Raw genomic sequence first — 14836 nt, forward strand, 5'->3', positions numbered from 1 at the left:
GTTTTGGAATGTCTTCATGTCTACTGCCTTTTGTTACTGATAATTAAAAGTTGGCTCCTTTTCTGTGAGTAATTTTTAACATAATTTTGTTTTATAAACTGAAATTGTCCATCAGATTTAAATGTATCTATAAGTCCTATGATACACAAAACCAGTGGTTTAACTATAATCAGAATTAATTTCTATATCTCAAAAAATCTGTTTTAAGGTGATGCCATGTCAGAGGTTAAAAGTTAGCGTGTATTTGTCTGTTTTCTTCCTCGCTAGTTTTCTGTTGCTGGAACATCTGTTTGAGGATTTGCTAATTGAGAACTAAGGTTGAAAAGGTTCTTATGGTATAAAGGAAGTAGAAATAGCATTGAGTTAGATATTTTCTGTTGACTAAGTGCCTTAATCTCAAACTTTTAGATTTTAGATGTTGCCAATGGATTAGATATATAGAGTTGAAAGATGAAGTTTTATTTATTGTCCAAATACTATTTATAGTAAAATTCATAACGGGAGTTAGCTACAGTCATGTGTGGCCAACTCTAGAAGCAAAAATTATAGTATCAAAAACTGTCCATATGACCTGGGCCTTCATGTCTTTGTAATTCATTCATTCATTTTTTAAAAAAAGGGGGCTCTAAGTGTCTGTTTTGTGTCACAGAATTGAGATTTGCTTTGAAATGTCCGGTTCTTTATTATAATACTGTTTTAATTGTTCACAATGGTATGGTTATCCATACTCTGAACTGTTCCATTATTTGGAATATAAAAGCATATTGGTTAATAGTTGTTTTCTAGTCAATCTAGAAATAGATTGCATTTGGTTTATTCTACTGTAACAAATGCCAAATAAAAATTTATCAGCAGTGTATAATTTCTGTTGTTTATTTTGACTTCTGAAAGCTCTAAATTTTTATACAGTCCATAGGAGAAAACTGTCTAATAACAGTGGAGGAAATAACAAACCTTTTACACAAGCCTTCTGGAAATGTTTTTACTCCTTAAGTGGTATGTTTGCACAAATGTATTTCTCTAGTGGATTAAGCCAAATGGCTCCTTGCCCCAAGTTAAAGACAGAACAGGGGAGAACATGTAATTGTAAAGAACCAGACAGCAATCCTAATAGTGCTTAATAACAAAGCCAATTTTAAATGAGCCACCATGGAGTTTAAACACGATACTTCCTATGTTAAGATGTGTGATCTTGCTGTAATTGTACTGTGTACACTGTCAACAGGTAAGTGAGAGTGGGAGCTCAGGACAAGAGTTTTACTACATGTTTCTGCAAGAAGCATATAGACTCAGGAGAATAGTTGTACTGCCTCTGATCCCCAAAATGGACAGGATTAGAAAGCACAAGAGTAGGAAATACAATTTATTCTTTCAACACGACAAATAGCAAACTATATAAATCTCATGTCTGACGTATAGATATATTAATATGGGCATTATAAGTACACTTATAAGAATCAACAAATATTTGTCTGTCCCAACATAGGTTGCTTTTACATGAGTATATTTTTTTAAATTTAATAGGCAAAATTTAATTTATGTATAATATTTTGAGTTCTTCCTGCTCCATGGATGATTGATTACTTAAGCCAATGTTATTATAACAGTTAAGTTTAAGTTAATAAACATGGTGAAGCAGTGATGAAGAGTATAGTAAACTAATTTTTTCCTGCAAATTTTAGGCTATATAGTGCTTTGAGTTTTTTTTCTTTTAGACTTTTCGGATACCCTTTTTTCTTCCTACCATCAGAAAAGACAGCCAAGTAAATAGTGCTTTTTTCTTTTAATTCCTTCAAGCCTTTCTATTTTTCTAAAAGATACTGCTTCTATCACTATATTGATATCAAATGTAGGGCATTATAATAAGGGAGAGATAGAAAAAATATCTTAGCCCCTTGTCTCCCAAATATTGGTATTATAAATCACCACTTGTCTTAATGAGCCACACATACCTTGGAGAATCAGATTAAGTATTTCAAAACAATATAAATATGTTGAAACTAGCTTATAGTTTCTAAAACTTTTGGTCTTTAGGTTCTTCCTGTGGCTCTTGAAAGAGCTTCCTCCTACGTATATCAAATTTCTGTGTAGAGAGGCTATATTTTTTGCTATAGATTTACATAGAAAATAAATGATTTTTGTGTTTGCTATTATACACATGTGAATACTTAATATGCAAAGATTTCAGTCAGCTGGAAGATTTATTAGCTCTTCATTTCCAGCATACTGACATGAGTTCATTTGGTTAGTAGAATAGTAAGTAAATAGAAATGCTGCTGTGGACTTTTTAGTTATTAATGAGTATCTAGAACTATAATCTCTTTGCTGCTTTTCTGCAATCTTAATATATTGTCAAAATTTTATAATTGAATTTTTATCTCAAGGAGTTTACCTTTCTAAAACGGTATAATCTTGCTAATACTTTCCTACTGGTTTTACAGCTGGCATCCCTCGTTCGGTATTAAAAGATTGGCGTAAAGTCAAGAAGCTGAAGCAAACTGGGGAATCCTTTTTACAGGATGACTCCTGCTGTGAGATAGGGCCTAATTTGCAAAAGTGCCGGGAATGTAGACTTATCCGGAGTAAAAAAGGAGAAGAACCAAGTCACTCACCAGTATTTTGTAGATTTTACTACTTTAGACGGTAAGTGAAAATACGTAATTGGAGAAAAGTATGTTTATTGGATATTGGGAATTATACTGTCATTCCGAGGGTATCTCTTGGAGGTGGGAATGAGTCTTTGAGCCTCTTTGTTTCTGAAACAGTATAAAAGAATATTAGGGGCTGGCCCCGTGGCCAAGTGGTTAAGTTTGCGTGCTCCACTACAGGCGGCCCAGTGTTTCATTGGTTCGAATCCTGGGCGCGGACATGGCACTGCTCATCAAACCACGCTGAGGCAGCATCCCACATGCCACAACTAGAAGGACCCACAGTGAAGAATATACAACTATGTACTGGGGGCTTTGGGGAGAAAAAAGGAAAAAAATAAAATCTTTAACAAAAAAAAAGAATATTAAACTTTTTTTGTGCTAAGTTTAACTATAGCTAGCTATTGGACTGAACTCATATTCACATTGCTACTTGTGTTCATATGGCCTTTCTCTTCTGAGATATTTAATCTTCTTTAATGAGAAAATGTTAATATTTTTTTCTAGAAAATGATAGGAAACAGCAGTTTGATTTAAGGATTTTTTTTTTTTTAATTTATAAACTGTGGCCAAACAATGTTGCATTTATATCTGCATTAACTAGCAATTACAAATAGTCTATAAATCTAACTAAACAATCTAGGCATGAAACCAAATTCAGTTCATTGTATTGGGATACCCATACTTTTATTAAACATATGTAGCTATAAAAATATGAGTTATAAGATCATAAGGATTTGTTAGTACCATGTCACATTTCACAGGTTTTGTAGTAAACATAAAAACAACTTATAGCTGTTATGAACCTATATACTGCTATAACATTAATTTTACTGAATAATACTTTAGTACTAAAAACTTACAGATAGACTTGTAAGAGTTCAACTAAAGAATAGCTGGGTAACCTAACCAGTAGAGACTAGGTTAATGTCTCAGATTCTAGAATCAGTCATTCCTGGATTTTAGTCCCAGCTCTGACCCTTCATTCCTGTATGACTGTTAACTGTAGTAGGACTGTATACAGCTAAGCCTGTCTTATAATGTGAGTGATAGTGGTACCTACCTCAGAGAGGTTTTGTCAAGATTAAATGAGATAAAGTACACAAAGTTCTTAGTGTAGTACCAAGCACATATGAAATGCTCTATTAATGTTGTTATTTTTTGCTGTTATTTTATTAATCATTATCATGATCTTCCTAAGAAGTTAGGAGACACTTTACTCTGGCAAATATACTGTTCTGGAGGCTTAGTAGAGAACTCAGAAATATGTATAGGCATATCTCGTTTTATTGCACTTTACTCTATCGTGCTTCACAAATACTATGTTTTTTATAAGACCCTCCACCAGCAAAAAAGATTATGAGTCACTGAAGGCTCAGATGATGGTTAGCACTTTTTAGCAATAAGTTATTTTTTAATGAAGGAATGCACATTGGTTTTTTTAGACATAATGCTATTGCACAGTTAATAGACTACAGTATAGTATAAACGTAACTTTTATATACACTGGGAAACCAAAAAATTCACCACTCACTTTATTGCGATAATCACTTTATTGTGGTGGTCTGAAACCCAACCCACAATCTCTCTCTCTGAGGTATGCCTGTATTGGTAGGAACAGAACAAATTCTGTTTCTTAGTTACTTCATGGTCTTTCTAGCCAGCAATCCTCAAAAGACAGACAACTTCAAAGAATAGTTACAGAATGTAGTACACATGGAAGTGCAGAAAAGATGAAAAAGGAATTAGAAGCCAAGTAAGTTTGAAAAGATAAGAAAATCTTGGGAAAATTTGAAGGAAAGAAATGTTCAGATAGAGATATCATAAAGCTGAAATAAGATGATGGGTTATAACAAAGGGAGAAATTTTGTTTAGAAAAAAGAGGGAAAGGGTAAGGTAATAAAGGTATGAGAAAAAGGAGTAAAAGGAATGTTATTGGTGTTGTCCATTTGGAAAATACAGAGTGACTTATAATGAACTTTTGATATCCGCTGTTTGAGAATAAAGAGAGTAAGTGCAAAGATAATTGAGGAATAACCACCGGGCACTAAGGGAATGGCAATTTTGCCTTCCATTTACCCTAAACTTGTCTGAATTGAGTAGTTACATTAATTACATATCAGCAGCTAAGAGGAAGTAAGCACACTAATTGGGTTCCTAATAAACTTAAGAGTTTCATCCTTGTTCCTCTAAATCACGTTAAAGTGTCATCTTAATGAAGAAAAATGTATGTGTACTTGGCATTTTCTTAATCCTCCCAGTAAGAGTCTTAAGGTGATTTAGGGCATTTTCAACTTTAAAGGTTCCTCATTTATATTTTGTATGAAATAATAGCACTGCTGTAGGCAGCATTTGGCCAACATTTTAACCCTTGTCCTCATCAAACACTTGGTCATAGTTCTCATTTGGTTGGAGTTAAGCATAAGTGATAGGGAATATCTTATTTCTTGAAATAATCTAAAATTGGTGTGCTTATCATTGTCATTTGTGTAACACTATGGAAGTTATTTAAGTTGGTTAAATTTAATAATCAAAGTGTGTGTGTGTGTATAAAGGACTATCCTGTTTCCTTGTTTTTTAATTGTAAATATAATTTATATATATAATGTAATGTAAAAATATAAATTATAAATTTACAATTTTACAGAAAACAGACTTCTATCCTAGTATCTAATGCTTTTATGTTTTAATATTTCAGATTGTCATTTAGTAAAAATGGAGTGGTTAGAATAGATGGTTTCTCTTCTCCTGACCAATATGATGATGAAGCTATGAGTTTATGGACACATGAAAATTACGAAGATGATGAACTAGACATAGAAACTTCAAAATACATCTTGGATATAATAGGTGATAAGTTCTGTCAATTAGTAACATCTGAAAAAACAGCTTTGTCCTGGGTGAAGAAGGATGGTAAGGAAGTTAAATACTTAAAACATGAAACTGTACAGATTTCATTTTAAGAATTTCTCTGAAGTATGTTTATTTTCTGGAAGTCCGTAATCTTACCTAGTCTTGTGGCTTTTAGTTTTGATAATGGCGCTTTATGTACAAATGCCACCTGTTTATCTTAAGGTAACAGACATTTTCCAATTGAGTGAGAATTAAATGAATTAACAATTTGTGAAATCATGGTAGCATTTTGCTATTTCTGCCATTCTGATGTGATGTAGCATAATAAAGATACTTTGAATGCAAAATTGGGAAATTTCAGCATTTGCCATATAAAGACATAATCCATCTCACTTATTTAAGTTTTTAATCTGGTATGGTTCATCATAGTCTTTAGAGTTAGAAGGTAGATTTATATTTGAATCTCAACTTTACTCCTTGCTTAATTGTAGGAGAATGATAACTGCCTCATAGATTCATTTAGAAAGTAGTTATCTTAATTATGCTTACTTATGTAAAGCATCTAACATACTAGGTGCTCTAAATGTTAGCTTCTGATCCTTCTCTTCCCTTAAATCAGTGGTTTGTCCCCTAGGGGACATTTGACACTGATTGAAAACCTTTTTCATTGCGTAACTGAAAGCTGGGGGTAGGTAGAGTACTAGCTTTTAATAGGTGGAGGCCCAAGATTCCCCAAAACATCCTACAATTCACAAGATGGTTGTCCCTCACAACAGAGAATTATTCTGTCCAAAATGTCAAAAGTGCCAAAATTGAGAAACTCTCCATTAGATGTAAGTCTTCTGAAGAGAATTACTAAGTACTTCAAGAAATCTGCTATTGATCTTTAGTTAATATATCTTCAAAGTTTTTGGTTTGCCTTTAAATGTTTGTTTTTCTGTATTTCAGCCAAAATTGCCTGGAAAAGAGCAGTGAGAGGAGTCCGGGAGATGTGTGATGCATGTGAAGCAACGTTGTTTAACATTCACTGGGTCTGCCAAAAATGTGGATTTGTGGTCTGCTTAGATTGTTACAAGGCAAAGGAAAGAAAGAGTTCTAGAGGTCGGTTTATAAATTGAAATTTTTTGTAGTGTTCATTTTCTTTAGGATCACTCATCTGTAAAATTAGATGTATGTTGTTTTTTTCCCTAACTTCCTTAATTATGAATATATGACATTAAGGAAGTTTCATGAAGTTTTGTTTTTTGTTTTTGTTTTGGTTTTTTGAGGAAGATTAGCCCTGAGCTAACATGTGTGCCACCAATCCTCCTCTTTTTGCTGAGAAAGACTGGTCCTTAGCTAACATCCGTGCCCATCTTCCTCTACTTTCTATGTGGGATGCCGGCCACAGCATGGCTTGACAGCCAGTGCAGAGGTCCACACCCCAGATCCGAACCAGCGAACCCCGGGACCAGCAAAGTGGAATGTGCAAACTTAACCACTGTGCCACCAGGCCAGCTCCGTGAAGTTTGTTTTTAAAAGGAGGAGTAACCACCTTTATTAATGGCCAGATTTTCTAGAATAAAACTGCGTCTGTATCTTTTTAGCTTGATTAGGAAATACATCCTATCATTGCAAGCAAATAGTTTGTTAATGTAGCCCAAATTTAGGTTAGGCTTTGATGCTCTCAGATTCCAACATGTAGGATCCTGAAGTCTCTTCTAGAACCTGTTACACAGTCATGCATGTAAATCACAATTGAATACTTGTGTGAATTGATTTTTCTAAATAATTGGTCCATAAAGTTCAAATCAAAATGTTCAAGAGTAAGTATTCTGCCACTAGTACCATTTATCTCCTAGTTCTTAGAGAATGAAGAAGTCTTTATTATATATGAAAGCCTTTGAAACTATTATTTCCAATTTCTAGATAAATAAAATGGCACAGAAACAGTGTTCTGCATGCCATTACAGCTGGAGATATTAAGTTTGAAAAGGAAGTAACTAAATTTACCTTTTCTCATGCTAAAAATGTTTTAGAAAAAGTTTATCCAAGGCAGTTTTGGAAGTTGCTACCTAATACTCTAATACTGATAACCTGAAAGTATTGAGTTGTTTGGGGTAAAGTCTTAATGAAATGAGAGGATTCAAATTGTGTAAGTATTAAAAATAAAATCATGTTTAGTGATAGACTTCAATGTCCAAAAACAGTGAAATGTCATTTTTCATTTCAGGCAGCTCTTTTTCAGAGTAATATATCAGATAGATGAACCATGTTTTAGCCATCAGTATCTTTTCCACTGATAGGATTACTAAAGTCTCACCCTTACCAACCCTTTTTCTTACACACTCAGCACTTTAGAGACCTGAGCGAGTGGAGAAGCATGTCCAAACATCTAAAACTAGGTGTTTCTGTGATATGCAAAAGATATATAAATATGAGTAAAATGTGAAACTATAATAAGGAATGCATTTTAGGCAATTAAATATCTTCAAAACCATAAAAATATATTTAGATATTTTCAGTTGATAGAATTAGCTGCACTGTTATAAAACTTTGTGACATGCATTTTATATTCCTTTTTTCTGGTTCCATATTATTTTATTATATGTTGCTATATTGTATGCATATATATAAACATGAATCCTTTTTGGAACAAGATGGGGTATGTTATAATAAACCTAAATAGTTCTGTTGCTGTCGATTTTCATACTCCAGGTGTATCTTGGACATATTGTGGGTTTGGTTCCAGACCACCGCAATAAAGCAAGTTACACGAGTTTTTTGGTTTCCCAATGCATGTAAAAGTTGTGTTTACACTATACTGTAGTCTATTTAGTGTGCAGTAGCATTATGTCTAAAAACAGTGTAGATACCTTAATTAAAAAAGAATTCATTGCCAAAAAAATGCTAACCATCTTCTGAGCCTTCAGTAACTCATAATGTTTTTGCTGGTGGAGGGCCTTGTAAAAAACACAATATCTGCAAAGCACAATAAAACAAGCTATGCCTGTACTATTAATTTTGAAAGTATAGTCTGTCAGTCACCATATCTTTTGGGGTGGGGGTATTACCTATATGCTTGAGTTATATTCTGTGTTTTCTATATATCTCCGTATTCTCCTTATTTCACTGTTAAATGTTATAATAAATTCACCTTCACTGGTTTGTAGCTTTATACGGTGGTAATTAACGTAATTGTCTAAAATATAAGCAGTTAGAAAACGTTTACAAATTACTGTGTAGGCATTGGAAGGGAAAGTCAGAAAGCTTTTAAGGAAAACCAGTTTTAGAGTGGATTTGAATTGTATTTAGTCTGAGACTTTTTGTGATTCAATAGTTCTAGATTTTTTTATGCTAAATTTAATGAGCTTTGTGACCGTTATTGAAGGTCTTATAGCCACATTATAAGTAGCTGTCTATGTCATTAAATGTATAGAGAAAGATCTCCTTTAAATCAAGGTATTGAATACTTTTCCTGTATATGATATGCCTGATGTTATGCCTTAATATGTTTTGCAACTCCAGGTATGGAGTATGCTTTGTTTAAAGGCAATAATAGCAATTAAATTTTCACGTCTCGTGACAATTCTTCTACATGTTTCTGAAGCAGAAAAGGAAAGGAAGTTAGCAGTAGCCTCAAACTTGTATCAGTCTGATGAACTAAGATTGGGCAAAAGTCCTGTTGGCACAGAGCATAGCTAAGAGATAAAAGGAGATTAGCTACAGAGAAGCTAGAATCAGAGAGGGATGATAGAGGTGACTAATACATTAATGATAATTTAAAAAATGGTCATTTTAGAAAAGGCTAATAACATTATATCAATTTTGTATCCTATTTTAATAAAATTCTCAGAACGGTGCAACTGTCTTATTTTTTTAAGAACCAAACATTTGAGGCCTACTATTGATATTTTATATAATTATTAACCTCTTTATATACAAGTCACCAATTTTATAATAGTAAAACCATAACTGATATAAAAGTATGTATGTTATAATCTTACAGATAAAGAACTATATGCTTGGATGAAGTGTGTGAAGGGACAGCCTCATGATCACAAACATTTAATGCCAACTCAAATTATCCCTGGTTCTGGTAAGTATAAATAATATACATTATTTACTTAGTAGCGTAACAGCTCTTGGTTGCTCCAGATTATTTAGAAGTATGTAGGAGTATACTAGAATGGAGAGGTAAGGTTTATCTAATCTTGACTTTTTCTTGCTCAGTTATTAGAATCCTCTGTGTATCAAAACTAGCAAGAGAAGCCCAGCTCCAGTGACGAAAAAAGCCAGAGGAACCATTTTAGAAGAGAAAAACGTAAAGAGAGTAATGAAAAAGCTTATTAGATTTATAATGAAAGGTTATTCTACTTTTTTTGAGCATACTGAATTTTTAATAATAGAGAAAAGAATTGGGGCCAGCCTGGTGGCGCAGTGGTTAAGTGCACACGTTCCACTTCTTGGCAGCCCAGGGTTCGCGGGTTCAGATCCCGGGTGTGGACATGGCACCGCTTGGCATGCCATACTGTGGTAGGCGTCCCACGAATAAAGTAGATGAAAACGGGCGTGGATGTTAGCTCAGGGCCAGTCTTCTTCAGCAAAAAGAAGAGGACTGGCAGTAGTTAGCTCAGGGCTAATCTTCCTCAAAAAAAAATAATAATAATAGAGAAAAGAACAGAGAACGTGAATTTGGGTGAATGAAGTAGATGGAGGGGATGAAGTAAAAAATAGAAGAGAAGTGAAAAGAGAAACCAAAAAATTTTATAATCTTAACAACCAGTGGTAACCTTTTTATTAACCACTATTATATTTTGTAGTTTTGACAGATCTTCTAGATGCGATGCACACTCTTAGAGAAAAATATGGTATAAAATCCCATTGTCACTGTACTAACAAACAGAATATACAAGTTGGAAATTTTCCTACAATGAATGGCATGTCTCAAGTGAGTAAAAAATCTCTAATCACTCAAATAAAACGCATGGTTAAATTAATCAGCTTTGATATTTGAAATCCAGTTTAGAACTTGAGTTTTGTAAATTATGTTTTCTATGTTACCATATAAATATGACTACTACTTTTAACTCTGAATACCTGAAGAGAGAGTATTTTAAAAATTCAATTGTTCTACCCTTGTAGGTTTTACAGAATGTTCTTAATCACAGTAATAAAATTTCTCTGTGCATGCCTGAGTCTCAGCAGCAAAATACCCCTCAGAAGTCTGAGAGTAATGGCAACAGCAGCCCAGCGAGTGATATAAGCACAGACAGCAAGTTAACTCCTCCAGAATCCCAATCACCACTGCACTGGTTAGCAGATCTTGCAGAGCAAAAAGCCAGAGAGGAAAAAAAAGGTAAATATAATTAATTATCTAAGTAGATAATAAAGGATTATAATATAACCAACAGTGTACAATTATACATTAATGTACTATTCGCTCAGAACAATTTACTTTGGTCTTCTGCTTGCGTTATGGCTTACGGTTCTGTAAAACATTTGTCTTACTAAGAACTTTCCTCCCTGTGATTGCATCAGAATTAGTTAGAGAATCATTTGTGGGTGAGCATATCAATAAAGCCACCAGAGCACTAGAATTGTAACTTGTACTTTCTCCCTGTCTTAGTTATAGCATTTTTCGTTTGTGACAGGTGCAAAGTCAGCTACATGTCTAAGATAGTGAGGAAGGCCTTTTCACGTTCGAACTGTTAGACTCCGTTTTGAAGGATCTAACCCATCTTCTGTTGTGTGTTTAGGTGAATAAATGACTAGTGCCAGAGTTTTTACCTCTCACTATAAAACGTAGGGTGCCAGTTTTGTCTGTACTTTAGCAGCATGCTTAATTTTACTTGAATTTTGTAAAATGATTTATTTCAGAAAACAAAGACCTTGCCCTTGAAAAGCAAATTAAAGAAGAGGGAGAACAAGACAACCCTGATTCTCCGAACAGCAGAACGTCACCTCCTGTGTCCCAGAATAATGAACAAGGCTCAACCTTACGGGATTTGCTGACCACAACAGCTGGCAAGCTTCGTGTGGGTTCCACAGATGCTGGCATTGCCTTTGCACCAGTGTATTCGATGGGAACCCCAGTAAGTGAGATGTTAGATTTTGGCTTTCATATGGGCCTTAAATTTAGATGATTTGGAGACTTGGTTGTGAACTGCATGAAAAATATATGCAGATGAAATCAAATATACCAAATTACTAGTCATGTTCTTATTTGCATTATAACTCTCATAACTTAAAAACTGGAGATTTTGTTCTCTTTCCAGGTGAAAATTTTGGGCAAGAGGCATTTTGATGCCAGAATGCCCTAAGACACTTCATCAGAATTTGAAAACCGTATATCTAGTGGGAGAGAAAAAAACATATAGAAGTGAACGTTTTGTTTCTTAAAATATTCAGAAATTAATTTTTGGTTTAATTATCCATCAGGAAAAAATAAACAGAATAATTGTATAGACAGGCACAAATTCTTAGTGGCTTTTAAAAGTATATGGGAGATTCCACCTACCTGTCTCCTCTGCCCTAGTCCTAAAACAATATAAAAAGGTAGGAAAGCCACACTTCTAGTTTCTGCAGACGTGGCAGTTTCTCACATGGAGACCACCAAACTTCTGGTTCCTACCTATCAAGAACAGTGTAGGGACTAGAAATCCATATCCACTGACAATGATTATATAATCTTGAAGGCAGGTATATATTTTGTGTTGCTTGTTTGCTATGTTAGTAAATCAAAGTGAAAATTTTTAAATGTATACTTTTCCTCTCAAAATATAATTTTTTTCCCTAATAGAGTGGTAAAACTGGAAGGACTATGCCAAACATTCTTGATGACATAATTGCTTCGGTTGTTGAAAACAAAATTCCACCAAATAAAGCCTCTAAGATAAATGTGAAACCAGAGCTTAAAGAAGAGCCTAAAGAGAGCAGAAAATCTGCCATGGATGAAAACAATAAATTATACAGTGATATACCACATTCTTGGATCTGTGAGAAGCATATTCTGTGGCTTAAGGACTATAAAAATATTAATAATTGGAAGCTTTTCAGAGAGTTTTGGAAACATGGACAAGTGAGTATTTTAAGGTGATTTAGTACATTCTTAGTGGAACTCAAGCTCGTTGAGTAGGCAAAATGGTTCTCTCCTTAGGGATAGAAACACGGGAAAGATAGTACCACAGTTGGGGCAGAAGTAAGATATCAAAACACCAAAAAGGTTACCAGATGATTACTTTAGAATTCTTCTTTTTGGCCAGATTTAAATGAATTAACAGGGAACCACTGTTTATTTGGTGTTATATTTTTGATCTGTCAGTCAACAGACTTTTAATAGAGCCATATATTTACAAAGTTTGCTACCTCCTTCATTTTTTTACATTTATAAAGCCAAGTTAACAGATTTATATCTACTATTAAAACATTAATACTAGAAGCATTTTTCTTGAACTGCTGGAGATGTAGATGTTTTTTCCTTTAATGTTTATTCACAGATCATTTATTTATGTTAGTTTATCAAATCTTGAATGACAATCTCCATTATTTAATTCTGCTCAAATAAAATGATTTTGTTTCACCAAAGTTTTGATATACGTTTCAGATGGCAATTTGCTACATTAATGCACAAGTTATGAACAGAATTAAGAATTTGCATGACTTATGTTATGCAAATTATGTTCAGTTTTTTTCTTGCTTTCTGGAAAACATCATTGCTATTTTATTTCACTTTTCTTCATTCAACAGATAGTTATCGAGCACCTAATAAAATCTAGTCTTTCTGCTGGTTGTTAAAGATATAAAAATGAGTAAGTTATGTAAAAACGAGTAAGAACTATTTTAGTACAATGGTTTAAAATGTTTCTAGGTCACTAATCCTTTTCAAAAATCCTATGAAAGCTTGGTTCCTCTCTCCTGAGAAAAAATAGACACCCATCCATTACATTTAGGGGGTTTTTTTGGTTGGCTCTCCTTGAAGTCTCCATGCCATTGCTGGGTCACAATTTAGACCACTTAATTTTGTGTGGGCTTCAATAAATAAATATTTTTATAAATATGTTAAATATTCTAAGAAATTTGTTTAAAGTGCTATGGAAACCCAAAGGAAAGAATGACTAAGCTAGAGTACTAATTCAGAAAGGCTAGTTTGAATTGATGCCACAGAGGTTAAGTGAAGTTTTTCTAGATGGCCAAGAGGTTAGAGATAAACAAAAGGCATCAGGTGTTTGGAGAACTGTTCAGTTTTGTTTGTCTGGAATATAGGTAAGAGTTCTGTGGGTAGTGGTGGGGAAATGAGGTGTTTATGGTTATGATCATGAAGGGCCTTTACATATCATGCTAAGGAATTTGAACTTTATCCTGTAGATGATAGTTTTAATTGAGGAATCACAGTAATCAGCATGACATTTTAAAGTAACTGAGAGCAAAGCAGATTGGAAGTTGGATCAGAGGGGGATAAGACCAGAAGCAAGGAGTGCAGTTAGGAAGGCTTTCAGTATATTGCAAAGATGATGATGATGATGGTAGCCTAAGAATTCTGCTTCAGAATATTCTAATATACTAATTAACTTGCCTGTGTCATTTCTTTAAATCTGACTTTTCCCAAGCCACTGGTTATCATAAGAATGAGTGGTGTAGGGCTGGATAGGGGTATTAGTATTATTGGATAGGCATGTTAGGGGCTGTGAATTAATATCTGAATTGCTGGCAATGGTTAATTATCTAATAGCTGAACCTGTTTTAATAGTTGGATATATTATTAGCCTATTAAAAAGAAGTTTAATGGAGCAGTCACCCAAACAGTTAACCAGACTTTAGGGTAGTTTTGTTGTTGTTTTACTTTTTCCTTTTCTTTTGAGATATCTTTTGTGATAAGAACCCTAGCTGGAAGTTATTCTACTCTTATGGTTCCCAAAGTTTAATTATCTTATGAATTTAAAGAGTACTTAATAAATGGAATCTTTTAGAAGAGACTCTTAAGTCACAACTTGCTCTGCTCTCAATATCCCAGACTTTTACTTCATTTATAATAAGGGAATTTTTTAAAAAACCAGAAATAATATATTAGATTGCCTTAGAGGTATTTTTACATCAGCATTGGGGTTTTAGAACTTTCAGTTGTTGGTTTTTGGGTTAGAGTGCCTTGAGAGAATTTGAAGTCATGATTTCAAAGAGATTCACTTTCAGGAAGTCAGTCATTAGGCTTGAAATTTAATGTTATGCCTGGTTATTTAATATTTTTATCATAATCTGTATGGAGGTAAAGAAAGTGGTTCAAGTGCTGTAAACTCAGAATGTATATAAATTGTGTATTAATCTCAAGGACTGTATGTATTTAAAATCTTACTACATAT

General features: G+C 33.7%; 1 protein-coding gene across 6 annotated transcripts in view; it reads left to right on the forward strand.

The window, feature by feature from the left end:
- Nucleotides 1-14836, forward strand: part of JMJD1C (jumonji domain containing 1C) — a 288010-nt gene that overhangs the window by 257014 nt on the left and 16160 nt on the right. For 5 of the 6 annotated variants that reach the window (XM_046649075.1, XM_046649091.1, XM_046649087.1 and 2 more), the window contains 8 exons: nt 2442-2643; nt 5347-5561; nt 6450-6602; nt 9490-9579; nt 10304-10431; nt 10626-10839; nt 11361-11575; nt 12283-12561. In XM_046649075.1, the coding sequence (XP_046505031.1) occupies nt 2442-2643; nt 5347-5561; nt 6450-6602; nt 9490-9579; nt 10304-10431; nt 10626-10839; nt 11361-11575; nt 12283-12561 (1496 nt within the window). Of the gene's footprint in view, nt 1-2441; nt 2644-5346; nt 5562-6449; nt 6603-9489; nt 9580-10303; nt 10432-10625; nt 10840-11358; nt 11576-12282; nt 12562-14836 lie in introns of those variants that run through there. The other variant, XM_046649100.1, reaches the window with a different exon arrangement.

This window comes from Equus quagga, chromosome 2, assembly GCF_021613505.1.
Source record: "Equus quagga isolate Etosha38 chromosome 2, UCLA_HA_Equagga_1.0, whole genome shotgun sequence".
Taxonomy (NCBI): Eukaryota; Metazoa; Chordata; class Mammalia; order Perissodactyla; family Equidae; genus Equus; species Equus quagga.